Below are 13,987 nucleotides of genomic sequence, written 5' to 3' on the forward strand. Positions count from 1 at the left end.
CTTGCTTCATACCAACAATCTCCGTGGGATCGACCCTTACTCACGTAAGGTATTACTTGGACGACCCAGTGCACTTGCTGGTTAGTTGTGCGGAGTTGTGACTAAGTGTGATTCATGTTTGAGAGCGCTACCAAGTTTTTAGCGCCATTGTTGATGATCACAATTTTTTGCATCACTTTAGGAGCTCAGACGCCTAACAAGACGCCTCTCGACCTGCATCTGAAAAATAACAACATAGCATGGAATGAGAACCGGAGGTTCTTAGTATGGTAAAGGTGCCACACACATAATAGATAAGGTTCTGGAAATGCCAGAAGCAATCCTAGAATGCCGACACTCAGATTATAGAACTTAAAGTATTAAACAGAAGCCATAAAAGGTGGTTTTTCTAAGAATATTTAAACCTAACTTAACTTAGTCTTAAACCTAAGTCTCATACTGCCATTCCTCCATACCTCCAACTCCATCATGCATTTCACAGACAAATAAACAGACAAAGGCAAGCACAAGAAGGTTACAAATTACTGCAGGTAACACATATACATTTAACATGGCAAGTACATTTAGGCACACCCAATTAAAGCATAAGCAAGTAATTCAAGTAATATGCATATGATGCATGCCTGTCCTTTGGCTGATGAGGCTTATATGTTGATTATCCAGCCAACCCGACAAGTCCGAAAATATTAGACTGTCCCCCGACGTGCATCCCCAAGAGTATTTGCATAGCTTTTTCTCAAATAATAAATATTTCTCAATGGGGGTTACATTCCTGGGAATTTATAGTGCCCGGTCACACTTACGTCGTAGGGTCAATAGAGTATCGAGCTTTCAACCTGGTACACGTGGTGGCAAGGCGACGGTACTTTATCCAGGAAATATTATATTTCAGATCATTTAATCATTCAAGCCAAGTTTCATGTATAATCATTCATTTGATTTTCAAGTCAAGTATCATACATGATCATCCGTAACATTTCTTAATCAATTCGTCACTTTTCAGCTTTACTTCACCTCCAAGTTATATCTATTTCCTAACTTCATCTGATTATCAGGTTTAACACTATTATTAATGACTAAAGGAATGAAAATAGAGGTTTAGAAGTTTGAAATATAGTTTAAAATGCTGTAAATCATGTTTGCTGAAATAGGTGCCATGCGTACGCGTGGGAGTGTAAAAGTGCAGCTTGCACGCGCGTCCCTTGTCATGCGTGCGCGTGGGTGAAAACTTCATGTCACGCGTATGCGTGGGTCATGGTAGCATGGACATGCTTATTTGCCTTACGCGTGCACATGGGACCGGTCGCGTACGCATCACAAAAATTTCATGCCACGTGTACGCGTGGGTGTACGTTCTTAAAAAAAAAGAAAGAGATTAACCAGAGAGCTGCACAATTATGAAATACCTCACCTGCAACATTACATAATTCATACCAAAAGTTCCGACGGACATAACTCAATCATTTTAAATTGTTTTTCCTCTATTCTTCAAACGGCATAAACTTCATGAACCTAATTTTCATTTAAAATAAATTGAAATCAATTTGGGGTTCCGGAAGCCAAGTTATAGCCCGCCGAAGTTCAGTCTAAAACCAAAGTGCAACTAACCTCAAAACCTCATTTTCAACTCAAAAGTTCCATTTTATACACTTCCAAACCAACCAAATCAACATTATATACCTTTCTGCATTACCATAGCATCCACCACCCAAATTATAGTCCAATATCAATAAATTCACCAAATTACCACTAATTCATCAAGTATTTTCAACTATAAAATTACATTCTCACATCCATAATCATCAAACTATTTAATTCTCACAAACACCAAACCAAATCAACCAATAACAATTTGCTAAACAATAATTACATACACATTCGTTCTAGCCTATCCTATGGTCATCTAGCCTAAGTTTTCACAGAACCTTACATATTAAATGCAACAAACCTAAACCATATCTTGGCCGATTCTCACGTGACGATCAAGGCAATTTATTTAAAACAAACACAGCCCTTCCAAAATTCAATAACCGCTAGACTCAGCTTCTTCCAAGTTCCAATATCCACAATTACAAGCTCCAATTATTTATTCACAACCTAATACACATTCAAAACTCATATATATCCAATTTAGTACTCAACGCTCAAACTCAATAAAATTAAAATAGAATTATGGTATCCTCACCTTACCCAAGCTTCACATAAGCAAGAGTAAACATTTTTCTCAAGCTAATTGGATCCTAAAACATTATAAATCAAAGGAATTCAACGTCTCTTCCAATTATTTGAAAATTGGGGGAAAAGAATGACTGGAAGTGATTAATGGCTTACCAAATAAATTGTTCTAGTAGAAACGTAGAGCTCGACGTAGTGGACGCGTGGCCACAAACAGTGCAGCGATCGGAGCTCAGACGGAGAAGCTACGATGAATTGAATTTTGCCGAAGGTTTTCGGCGTTCCTTTCTCTCCCTGTATGCTTCACGTTGCTGCAGCCAAAATGAGGAAAAAAGGGACGTGGGCTCATTTAAAGGCTGGCCCGGTTGGGCCCACGGCCTGGTTTAGAGTGTAACTTGAATTGCCTTTGAGGGAGAGAGAAGATGGCTAAAGCCATTTTTATTAGGTGATAATAGGCTGAGTCTTGGGCTCGTTATGGGTTCGGTTCGCTCGATTCAATCCGTTCGGCCTAATTTTTGGACAAATTTTTTTAAATTAGTGTCAAAAATCATGTTTTAATTCACTCTATCTCATTAAACTATAAAATTCATATTTCTAATTTCTTTAAATAATAATGAATTTGTTGGTTAATTATTTACTAATTTTACATGTTTTACAGAATATGATCTCTCTGTTAAAAAATTGTTAAATAATAACAAAAATTAATTTTGTGGGGGGATTTTATTTATATTTTATAGAGTTTTAAACATCCAAAAGTTCTTTTCAAAAATATAACCAATTACTACCACTTCTACCACTACCTTCTTCATCCTCATTATTGTCTCTCCTACCTCTATTATTTTTATTGCTTTATCATTATCATTATCTTCTCTACCGTCATCATCTCCAATATCAATATTATCAATATTAAAGTTCTCTTCTTTCATTTCTTATTCGATGTTATTTTTTTCCTTTAAAAGGTATTTGTACTACAATTACTTTTTTGCGGCATCCTTTTCATCTATGGTTTTTTTTTCACGTAACCACCATTGGTGAAGGAATTTTTCAAAAACAAATTTATTAATAGTTTGTGGAGGTTTAAAACCCCCCAAAATACAAATAAAACGCTCACAAAACTAATTTTTATTATTATTTAATAGATTTTTTAACAAAGGAATCGTGTTGTCCCAAAATAAAAAAGTTGAGGATCGAAGTGTCCCTTTTTTTTTTGACAGGGATCGCTTTATCCTTTGTGAAAGTGGACAAAGACTGAATTGGGTGTTTTCTTCAGTTATATTTGCAAAACAGAAAATATATGTAAAAAACTTCTATAAAAAAGTCAATAAAACTCCTTTTTGACTCTAATAAAACTCTTTTTTCACTCTTTTAAATTTATTTACTCTTAAAATATTATTAAATTAATTTTTTAAATAACAAAAATAAAATAATACAACATACATAAATAATAATTATTAATTATTTCTTTCTTTCTTTTCTACTTGTTACTAATTGCGAATATACAGATTAAATCTCTTGATATAAATAATGTAATATTCGTGATCCGATTCTATTAAAATACAGATCAGATCCGATCCAATTTAATCCGATCATCTTACAAATTAGATTATATCTATAAATTGCATATTAAATCCTAATAAATATCACAAATTTACATATATAATCTAATTCATAAAGACTCTAATCATGCTAGCGAACATGAAAAGTCTCTGCCCTAAATTAAACTTGATGTTTGGACTTTTTTTAAATTTTGGAATTTTTTAAATTTTTTTTAAAAGATAGAAAGTGTTTTATACTAATATTAGATTAAATTAAGGAAAAGTATAGGGAAAAGTGAGATTAGTGAATAATGTGACCAATAACGTTAAAATGAAAAATTAAAATCAAAATATTTAATTAGGTAATTAATTAATTTCTAATAATATTAGATTTTGAATTAAAAAAAGGTTTGATGAGCGTGGAGCAGTTACACAGTTGATCACTTCTATCTTTCACTGCGTGTACTGCATGTGTGAACTCCGTTCTGCAACCGGCCACCACTTATCTCCCACTCTTGTCGGACCGTCGCTGATCAGAACGCTAGTCACCGCCACCCAGCTGCAGCCGACGCCGCCTACGTCTATGCCAACGTCCGAGCAGGTCCCTGTTCGCGTACAAGTTGTCCTTCGCTTCATTTTCATACATACATTCCTAAGCATGGATGTTGACCCAAACTTTCTAAAAGAATTTGTATTTTTTGATGGCTCTGCTCCCCATGTGGTAGATGGGTCAGTAACATACTAATTTTCAGCTCTTGAAAAGAATGGCTTCAACTCCATGCCAATCCTAATAGGAGAGGTTGGATGGCCAACGGATGAAAACGCTAACGCAAACATAAAGAATGCTAAGAGGTTCAACCAGAAGCTCCATGTCGGATGTTCAATTTAATAAGTATGCAGATGGTTATGTTGATTTTTATTTGGATAGTTATTCTTTTTTATTCGGTTTATTTATGCACAATTAACAATTGTTGGATGTTCAATTCATTAAATGTACAGATAGTTATCCTAATATTAGAATTTAGAAATAATTTAAAAATGGAGTATTTTTTTACTCTATTAAATTAATTTTAGAATCTATCTTTCACATTGTTCATAAAATTTATTGTGTATCTAATATCAAAATCGATAGATTAATTAACGATATTGATATTCTGATAGATTAGGCAATAAATACTAGCCGTCAGTTAAAAATCAAAATGGATAATAATATTAAAGCAAATAAAAACGCTTTACAATTCTTGTAGTAACATACCACCATTCCACCCAATATAAGGTTCACATCAGTTAAAAAATCCGCCATACATTTATTTATTTTGTATACAAAGTTGAAAACACATAAGACACTCTAGTGCCTAGTGGCATGCTCTGGGAATCCAGAAGGAATTCCAATCACAAAATCACAAAAAGGAAAATGATATAGGTGAAGGATAAGTGGGACCATTAGTATCACAAAATCATTGCTGACCTTACATTCACTTTCTTTCTTCCTTCCTTCAATACCTTACAACGCAATCCATGTAGTACTGACTACACCACTAGTAGCAAATTAAAGATAGTGCATAAACAAAAACAAAAGTTTCGAACTTAAAAAAAAATATCAATAAAAGAAAGACTCAAAAGTTTGCAATAACTATAGCCGAAACCAAAACCATGGTAGCTATGGCAGCAGCAACAGCATCCTCACGCTTAATTTTCTCAAAGCCAAGCACCCCTTCACGCCTATCCCCCTTCCAACTATGCGATGTGCTTGTCACGAAATCAGCGGTACATAGCAGTAGTAAGAGAAAGAATGGCGGAGTTAGGTGCATGGCTGTTGCTGGTGAAGCACCACCAACAGAGACAAAGAAGAGGAGTAGTGGTTTTGAGCTTTATACTCTTACTAGCTGGCTTCTGAAGCAGGAGCTAGAAGGAGTCATTGATGCTGAGCTTACTATTGTTCTGTCTAGCATTTCCATGGCGTGCAAGCAGATTGCTTCTTTGGTCCAAAGAGCTAACATTTCAAACCTCACCGGTGTTCAGGGTGCAACCAATGTTCAAGGTGAAGACCAGAAGAAGCTTGATGTTGTTTCAAATGAGGTCAGTGATGCCCTCTTTTCTTCTTTTCAGCAATTTTGATTTTGATTTTCTTTTCTTTTACTCCCTACTGCCAGTTTAACAAATTTGTCCATTCTTAGATTCTTTATATCTAATAAAGTAATAGAAAGACATATCAACTTTGTCACAATAATGAGTATATGTGTTTTCATTCTTGATAATTTGTCTAAAGAACAAATTGCCATTTAAAATTTTTAATCAGTCACCAATTATATAACTACTGGTTTAAGAGACCCTTGGTCTGAACAGTCCCGAGCACATATCTATATATTATGGTTTACAAAGGTCGCTTAGACCAATTATAACTGCCCACCAAAAATTACATTACTCAAATTATAACTATCTGTAGACAGAGCGAATATATCGTAAATGGAAAAATTATTACTAACACAACTTTTGGGTGGAGTGTATTTCATTTATTGAACTCATGTTATTAAAAAGGTTCCAAGATTGTAAGTGTTTGTATGTTTTGATTCAGGTGTTCTCAAACTGCTTGAGGTCAAGTGGGAGGACAGGGATCATAGCGTCAGAGGAAGAGGATGTGCCAGTGGCAGTGGAAGAGAGTTATTCAGGGAATTACATTGTGGTGTTTGACCCTCTTGATGGCTCATCTAACATTGATGCTGCAGTCTCAACTGGCTCCATTTTTGGGATCTATAGCCCCAATGATGAGTGCCTTGCTGACGTTGGGGATGAGGATGATCCCACAGTAAGTAGTCTTCTTAAATTTGGATGAAAAGATTTTGTTTTAACTACATGAAATAATGTCATGTTATAAATTTTAATAATCCAATGGTTGGACTTTTATTTTAGCTTGACAAAGCAGAACAAAGGTGTATTGTGAATGTGTGCCAACCCGGAAGCAACCTCCTTGCAGCCGGCTACTGCATGTACTCAAGCTCAATAATCTTCGTCCTGACAATCGGAAAAGGAGTATTCGTCTTCACACTGGATCCGCTCTATGGCGAATTCGTCTTAACTCAAGAAAACCTGCAGATTCCTAAAGCAGGGAAAATATATGCATTCAATGAAGGTAACTACCAGCTTTGGGATGACAAGTTAAAGAAATACATTGATGATCTTAAGGACCCTGGTCCTAGTGGCAAGCCTTATTCTGCAAGATATATTGGTAGTTTGGTTGGGGATTTCCATAGGACACTCTTGTATGGTGGAATTTATGGGTATCCTAGAGACAAGAAAAGCAAGAATGGCAAGCTTAGGCTTCTTTATGAATGCGCTCCAATGAGTTTCATTGTAGAACAAGCTGGCGGAAAAGGTTCAGATGGTCATCAGAGAATACTTGACATTGAACCTACGGAAGTAAGCATTCATCAACTTCGACTAATTCTCAACATAAAAAAGTCTTACACATATTATAAGGAAAAGCAACCTGTTTTTATACATTCACTGCTTATCATAGTTCATATCTTGTTAACCAATAGAAATTATTCTCATCCTGTTATTGGATTGTCTTTATTTATTTTATTGTTTTCATTGAACAGATTCACCAGCGTGTTCCCCTGTACATTGGGAGTGTAGAGGAGGTGGAGAAGGTCGAAAAGTACTTGGCTTAAATGATATGTAAAGTGCAAAAGCAGTTAACTTGTTCTTAAATTATTATAATCAAGTGGTTTTGTTTCTTAAGGAAACATTCTTTTTTGTTCCCCTTGTAGCAAATAGAGAAAAGAAGAAAAACCAAAAAATTTCCATGTACCTTCATATTGCTATGGTCTATGGACAAGAAATATGAAACAGTGAATAATGTTTCATCAGAATCATTTTTCAATATAACACCAATTCACAAGCCTTGGGTTCTCCAATGAAGCTATTATTTATAGCATTGGCATTTGGCAGAAGCAACCATGTTAGGGCGTTAGGGTGTGGTCTAAAAGCATGTCTAATTTCTATGTAAAAAATATGCATCAAAATCTTAACTTTAAAACAGTTGGTACCTATTCTTGGGTTTCAGTTATAAGACTCTAAGGCATTAATATATGCAACACTAGACATGGTTTCAAATTAAGGAGTGGATTAACCTAGATATTTATGCTTGTGTATATTACCACAAGTAAACTAATGCGAAAACCAACGATTTTAGATTTGCTTCCTGGCATGTATAGTGTATCCAAATCCAAAACCACATTTACTTCCAAGTTTACCAAACTCAAACATAGTTACCAAGATTAAGTGAGTAGCACACAAAAAAAAGTAGTATGATATCTACAATAGATTAAAGATTGATGATTGCAACTTTGACCAAATAAGGCAAGGTTGTAATCTAGGTTTAAATGAATGATGTTATCCTAATTCCAGTGCAACTTCAGAGAACTGCTATTCGGAGCAACGGTCAGATATCTCTCCAGCGGGGATCAGTAATAAGTCAGGTTGAGTCATTCTTCAAATTGTCACTCATTTACAATTTTCCTAATCAAGAGATTGCTCCCGCTTTTTCTCTGCATGAACAATAATGCGATGAGTTAATGTTGTTGGATTTGCAAAATAAGTGTCACTTTCATTTTTCATAATTTAAAAAAAATCAATGTGTCCAGGAATAATTTGTTTTCAAACATTTATTTCGAAACAAATGCAGTATTAGTTTAGAAAAATAAATTACTGGGGTTTAAAATAAAATTGAGAATGAGAACAATAGAAGCATGAATTTTACCAGGGCTGACAACTGTTATGCTTTTTGTGACAGATTTCACTGCTGTCATACAATCTGGACCTGTTAAAAATGAAAGATCAGTAAATTGTGTTTCGCTAAAAAATATAAAATAAGATCGAAAAAAATGAGCTCCATTACCTAATATTCTCAGATCTTTCTCACATAGGACTTCAGAAACAGTTGTTAATTCATTTAAAGCATTAGTGTCATTGCATTCTTGAGGTGAGCTGCTTGACAATGGAAATAATATGAGATGAAAAGTTAGATATATTATTATTATTACAGAGGAACTTAATAGTTATTATAGCATCAAAAGAAAGAATACCCTGAAGCATTTTCAATGGAAGGGCTTGATGTTGGTTGGCAACTGAAGTCAATGCCATCACAAGGTATTTCTAGATCATTTAACATTTCACTGAAGGAGAAGTCAATTCCTAAAGCATCGAAATTTGGGAACTCAATGTCAAACATGTCCAGTTCCTTCTCAGACTCAGACGTAGAAACCTCGTTCGACAATTGTTTGTCCAAGCCCTCTGGCATATCAGAACCAAAGTCCAACCTGCTTCTCACATGATCTCTCTTTCCTAATTTGTCAGAACCTGTCTTCAGAGGTGAAATGCAATGGCTCATCTCTATGTATGCCATCTGTTTCGCAGGGCTGACCATAACTCTCTTGGTTGAAATCACAGTGCAGCGCGTAGGAGTAGCCTCTTGATTGCAACCCGAGACTGAAGAAATTTCAGGAGGTGAGATATGTGTACCACTTTGGGATGAAGTTATTCTTCTAGTAGGTGTCTTTGGTGGTTGTGAATTACTAGTAGGAGGGAGGGAAGATTGGTCGAATAAGCATTTAGCAATATTGGATCCTTGAGCCTGTGATCCACTCGGCACACAGTTCTCTGGTGAAGAACGAATTGAAGAAGTTGGTGGACCTACTACTTGAGAATCAATGGTATTATCAGGCTGCGGTGGCACATTTGGACCTGAAAATGGCAATAAAGCAAATAAATGTCATGTTTCGCAAGATTGGCATATACTTTAGACCCTTTCGGAGATAGCTAATTAGCTATACCTTGGACAGAAACTTTCTTGTTGGTTGATCTACCACGAGACTTTTTCGCAGCTAAAGGTGCATCTGTTTTAGTATCCTTTCTCTTTCTGTCGGATACATTCATCGCAGATGTTGAGAAGTTTCCACCCTCTGAATTTGTATTGCTAGACAGAGGCAGTGAGTGTATATGCGATTTGATTTGCACAGAAGAAGGTACACCTAAGTAAACAACATGAAGATCGTCATCATGTAAGGTCAGTAAACAATTGAATTGAAAGAAGCTAACATCTGCAGATTAAAACAATTTTCAGTGAAAAACGAAATCAAATTACATTCTATAATCCACTTATCAGATATCTGTTGCACCGAAGCAACTGCAAATTAGCATGATTTTCTTATCACAGCATAACCAAGATAAGCTTATATCCACAGTCAAGTCTCCACTCCATTATTCTTCAGAACCAAAATTTGGAAGGAAAAAAATTAAAACAAAATGGCATGTAATGTACCCTTTACAAACATATCGGTTGTCTTTATTTTCTCTTATTTAGTACATTACATGCCATAATTCACATTAATTAAAACATGATCTTCCATGGAATACCAAATTTGAGCATTGGTTAATCACAAAAAGTACATTCTCAATAGAAGAAATAGATGCACACAAAAAACCTGCATACGTATGAAGTATGAACTACTAACAAAATTCAAGTTAGATGGGAACAAAGGAAGGAACCTGGCTGAGGTTTGTTAATATAAGTTGGTTGAGAAGGAGCAAGAGCAACTGCAGATTTCGCCGGAAGAGCTGAGAGGTTTCCACTGGCATTGAAAGCGTTCATGACATTCTGCATACCGTGCAACAGCATCTGAACCCGGTTTTTCTCTTGCTCCATGAGAACCCTTTCCTGCTCCAACATGACCTTCTGCTCCTTCAAGCTTATGTACTCATCCAGCATCTCCCCTAAAGTCAACAAAGTCTTCGGTGCCTGAAATAAAAAAAAAAAAATCAAGTTCACTATTAACATGAACTAGGGTTTTGTACTTCATGATAAAAATAAACAATATACCAATTTTGAGTGACATATTCTAAACATGTCATAAAGAACCGAACTTATGATCCAAAATGAAGACCCAGGTGCACATATCCGCTAAGAAATTGGGGGTAAAATAAAATAAGGCCTTAAACATGTGTGATAGAATTCCAACTATGTGACCAAACAAAACTAAACCCTAAATGCTCAAATCCGCATTAAATGAAAGAAAAACAAAAGGGATCTGCAAATAAAAAGCACAAATGAACAAATCAGCATAGCAATTTAGGGGAAAAAACCAAAAGGTGTTGTATATAAATATATACCTCATTAATGGGTGAATTGGCGATGAGAGAGGAAGCTTCAGTTCGGAAGACGGAACGCGTGGACGAGAAGTTGTTGTCGCAAAGGTACCTATCGACGATGAACGCGATCTGCGTTGGTGTGACCTTCCCTTTCCCCAGCGTCTCTACCTTTCTGCCTTTGGTGGATGGCTTCCCCGCCATCGTTTTCTTTCTTCTCTTCAAAGCTCACAGAAGTGAAATGAAGAGGAAGATGAAAATGAAAGTCTCACTCAGATCAGAGAGATGGTGAGAGAAAGAAAGAAAGCTATAAATTAAGCATTGAGAGTGTGTTGAAAAATGGAGCGAAAGTGTATAACAAAGGACGCGGGAGACTGTTTTTGAACACAATATAATTCTTTTTGGTGAAATAGTGTTTTGTTGGCTTTGTTTTGGCGGTAAACGGCAAAATAAAATATGTGCGAGTCAGTGAAAACCAAGGTTCAGAAAACCGGACCGGTCATCAAACTGTTCTAGTCACTGGTTTACTGGTTCATTGGTCTAACCGGTTCAACCGATAGTTCAACCGGGAAAACCGTTTTAGAGTAGAATAATAAATAAATTATAAATACACATCCTAAAATATAATTATAGTCTGATACAAATCTTAAAATATCTTCGAAATTAAAAACACTACATAAAATATCATCAACCAAATACATATGATCTTATCAAAATCCAAACTCAAAAGTTAAATAGTAATAAAAGCATATGTAAATATTAAATCCCAACATCATGGTTTATCAATTATCAAAATCCGCAAGAACTTGTTGCAAATCTGCTTCGGTGGGATGATCTTCACCTTCATTCCCACCCTGATCAGCAGAAGAAAGAGATGCAGCATAAAGACCACTACTACCACCGCCACTTTGATATAAATCAGCATCAATTTCACCTAATAAAATAGAAATGTTATCATTATATTATAAACTAACAACATTCTAATAAATCATTAGAAACTAAATATACTATACTCACGCAATAAGTCATCCACATTACTAGGAAGATCAGGCTCTTTCTCTACAACCTCTTCAGTCACCCAGAAGTCAACTTGACTGATACTTTCATAATCAATTGGATCATGTTATGTCTTTTGCTTTCTTTTTTCTTTTTTCTTCCTAAAAAGTTAAATACAATATATAGAGATTTAATAATTTACAAATTTATTATGATAAAGATTACAAATGAAACAATATAGTATTTCATGAAACATATATTACCTGGATTTAAGACGCAAATTATAGGTAACATAAACAATGTCATTCAGTCTATCATGCTCCAATCTATTTCTTCTTTTTGTATGAATCTGGTCAAAAAGGCTCCAATTTCTCTCACACCCAGAAGAAGCAGATGCTTGGCTAAGAATGCGAACAGCTATCTTTTGTAGACATGGAGCAGAGCCTCCGAATAACCTCTACCATTCATCTACCAATTATAAAACCATAACATATTATAAGATATTAATTAAGAACATAGGAGCATAAAACAAGTTAAAACAAATATTCAACCATATTCTTACCAGGCTTAAGTTCAGATGCAGCTGGAATAACTTCTTGTCTATCAAAACTTTCCTTCCAATCTCTATATAAATGTATTTCTTTCATTGCCTGAACTGAATCCAAATTGTTACACTTGCAATACAAGGTAACAAGATCAAGCAAACCTCGCATAACATCAGGTGCTTCTTTATAATTTTCATTAAAAAAGAATTTAGGATTCAGGAAGTAAGCTGCCGCATGAATATCTTTCTTCAAATGCTTGTCCCATCTTGAGTTGATAATATCTCTGTACGGCTGATATGCAGTCTTGGATTGTCTAAACATCTCCTTAATTGCATCTTCTGCCCTTAGCATTCCTTCATAAACATACCCCAAAGATGGGGGGTCATCAGCATCAACAACCCTCAGCAAGTAAATCAGAGGGCTCACAAGTTTACATACAGTAAAGCAATCGTCCCAAAATTTTGCATCCAGAATAATAACACTCACAGCTCTACCAGTAGCACTCCTTCCTAATTTGTGATCAGTGAAAATTGAATCTACAACCAATTGTTGCAACTCCTTTTTACGGTCAAAGATGCTCTTCAATGTAATAAACACAGTTGCAAACCGGGTTGCACCAGGACGTACAATTTCTCTCCACTTAGGTCTTTCTCTTAGCCAAGATAAGAAAACCGTATGATTGTACACAAATACTGTGATCTTTGAAGCACGAGTTGCAAGGTTAGAAATATGCGCCATGCTGCTTATATCTTTTAAAATAAGATTAAGGCAATGAGCAGCACATGGTGACCAATAGATATTATCATATTTTCTATTGATAAGCCTACCAGCAGCAACATAATTGGCCGCATTGTCAGTCACAACATGCACAATATTATTTGGGCCAATCCATTCAATCACCTCAGAAAACAAAGTACACAAGTGTGAAGCATTTTTTACCATACTGGAAGCATCTACTGATTTCAGAAAGCACAAACCTTTAGAACAATACACCAAGAAATTGATTAACGTTCTTTGTCTTTGATCTGTCCAACCATCAGCCATGAGGGTACATCCAGTTTCCTTCCATGCACTCCTATAACTATCAACTAGCAGTTGACTTTCTCTTTTAAGATCAGCCAACAAATAAATTCTTAACTTATCATAAGAAGGACCCTTGTAACCAGGTCCAATATCAGCAACACCATCCAACATATCTTGGAAAAATGGTGACATCACAGCATTGAATGGAATTTCACAATTCAAAAGCCACCGAGCAAACCATTTATCAACCTCGTGTATCGCCTCTTTGTTTTGCATAACACTTTTAATACTTGGTTGAGCTCCTGGAGTTGTTCTTGGTGCAAATGCAAACATAGGAGGAATGACTTTGGCTTTTTTTCTTTGGATCGCCTCCAACTCCTTGCTGACTCGAGGTACGCTGCTGTTCCTGTTTTTCTTGAGCTATTGCCTCATCAATTGCATCCTCTACCTCATCACCACCCTCTTCACCAAAACTTACTTTTCTTTTCTTTTTGCTGGCCTGAATATCTTTCAACAAACTTTCCATCTGTTTTCCACATCATATGGAACTTTAGGACATTTTTTCAC

The 13,987-nt window shown here is 35.6% G+C and overlaps 3 protein-coding genes across 3 annotated transcripts; 1 reads left to right on the forward strand and 2 right to left on the reverse strand.

Annotated features, from left to right (window-relative positions):
• Positions 1 to 5,237: 5,237 nt before the first annotated feature.
• Positions 5,238 to 7,611, forward strand: LOC107484623 (fructose-1,6-bisphosphatase, chloroplastic). Its single transcript, XM_016105172.3, has 4 exons — positions 5,238 to 5,789; positions 6,286 to 6,516; positions 6,621 to 7,127; positions 7,310 to 7,611. The coding sequence occupies exons 1-4, from the start codon at positions 5,364 to 5,366 to the stop codon at positions 7,379 to 7,381; spliced, it is 1,236 nt and encodes a 411-aa protein (XP_015960658.1). The 5' UTR covers positions 5,238 to 5,363; the 3' UTR covers positions 7,382 to 7,611.
• Positions 7,612 to 7,627: 16 nt separating this feature from the next.
• On the reverse strand, positions 7,628 to 11,183 carry LOC107484622 (uncharacterized). Its single transcript, XM_016105169.3, has 7 exons — positions 10,881 to 11,183; positions 10,260 to 10,509; positions 9,545 to 9,742; positions 8,798 to 9,455; positions 8,611 to 8,699; positions 8,473 to 8,532; positions 7,628 to 8,260 (listed from the first exon to the last, which is right to left on the reverse strand). The coding sequence occupies exons 1-7, from the start codon at positions 11,058 to 11,060 to the stop codon at positions 8,232 to 8,234; spliced, it is 1,464 nt and encodes a 487-aa protein (XP_015960655.1). The 5' UTR covers positions 11,061 to 11,183; the 3' UTR covers positions 7,628 to 8,231.
• A 1,202-nt stretch (positions 11,184 to 12,385) lies between these two features.
• LOC107484613 (uncharacterized) lies at positions 12,386 to 13,696 on the reverse strand. Its single transcript, XM_052260568.1, has one exon. The coding sequence runs from the start codon at positions 13,694 to 13,696 to the stop codon at positions 12,386 to 12,388; it is 1,311 nt and encodes a 436-aa protein (XP_052116528.1).
• Between the last annotated feature and the right edge of the window lie 291 nt (positions 13,697 to 13,987).

Source organism: Arachis duranensis, chromosome 4 (assembly GCF_000817695.3).
Source record: "Arachis duranensis cultivar V14167 chromosome 4, aradu.V14167.gnm2.J7QH, whole genome shotgun sequence".
NCBI lineage: Eukaryota > Viridiplantae > Streptophyta > Magnoliopsida > Fabales > Fabaceae > Arachis > Arachis duranensis.

Bases quoted from the DNA above. Each gene is read 5' to 3' on its own strand.
- LOC107484623 (XM_016105172.3), top strand. From the start codon at position 5,364: ATGGTAGCTATGGCAGCAGCAACAGCATCCTCACGCTTAATTTTCTCA. The intron at 5,790-6,285 runs GTCAGTGATGCC...GTTTTGATTCAG, and splicing joins TTGATGTTGTTTCAAATGAG to GTGTTCTCAAACTGCTTGAG. The intron at 7,128-7,309 runs GTAAGCATTCAT...TTCATTGAACAG, and splicing joins TTGACATTGAACCTACGGAA to ATTCACCAGCGTGTTCCCCT.
- LOC107484622 (XM_016105169.3), bottom strand. From the start codon at position 11,060: ATGGCGGGGAAGCCATCCACCAAAGGCAGAAAGGTAGAGACGCTGGGG. The intron at 9,743-10,259 runs GTTCCTTCCTTT...TTGTTTACTTAG, and splicing joins TATTAACAAACCTCAGCCAG to GTGTACCTTCTTCTGTGCAA. The intron at 9,456-9,544 runs GTATAGCTAATT...TGCCATTTTCAG, and splicing joins CAAGAAAGTTTCTGTCCAAG to GTCCAAATGTGCCACCGCAG.
- LOC107484613 (XM_052260568.1), bottom strand. From the start codon at position 13,696: ATGCAAAACAAAGAGGCGATACACGAGGTTGATAAATGGTTTGCTCGG.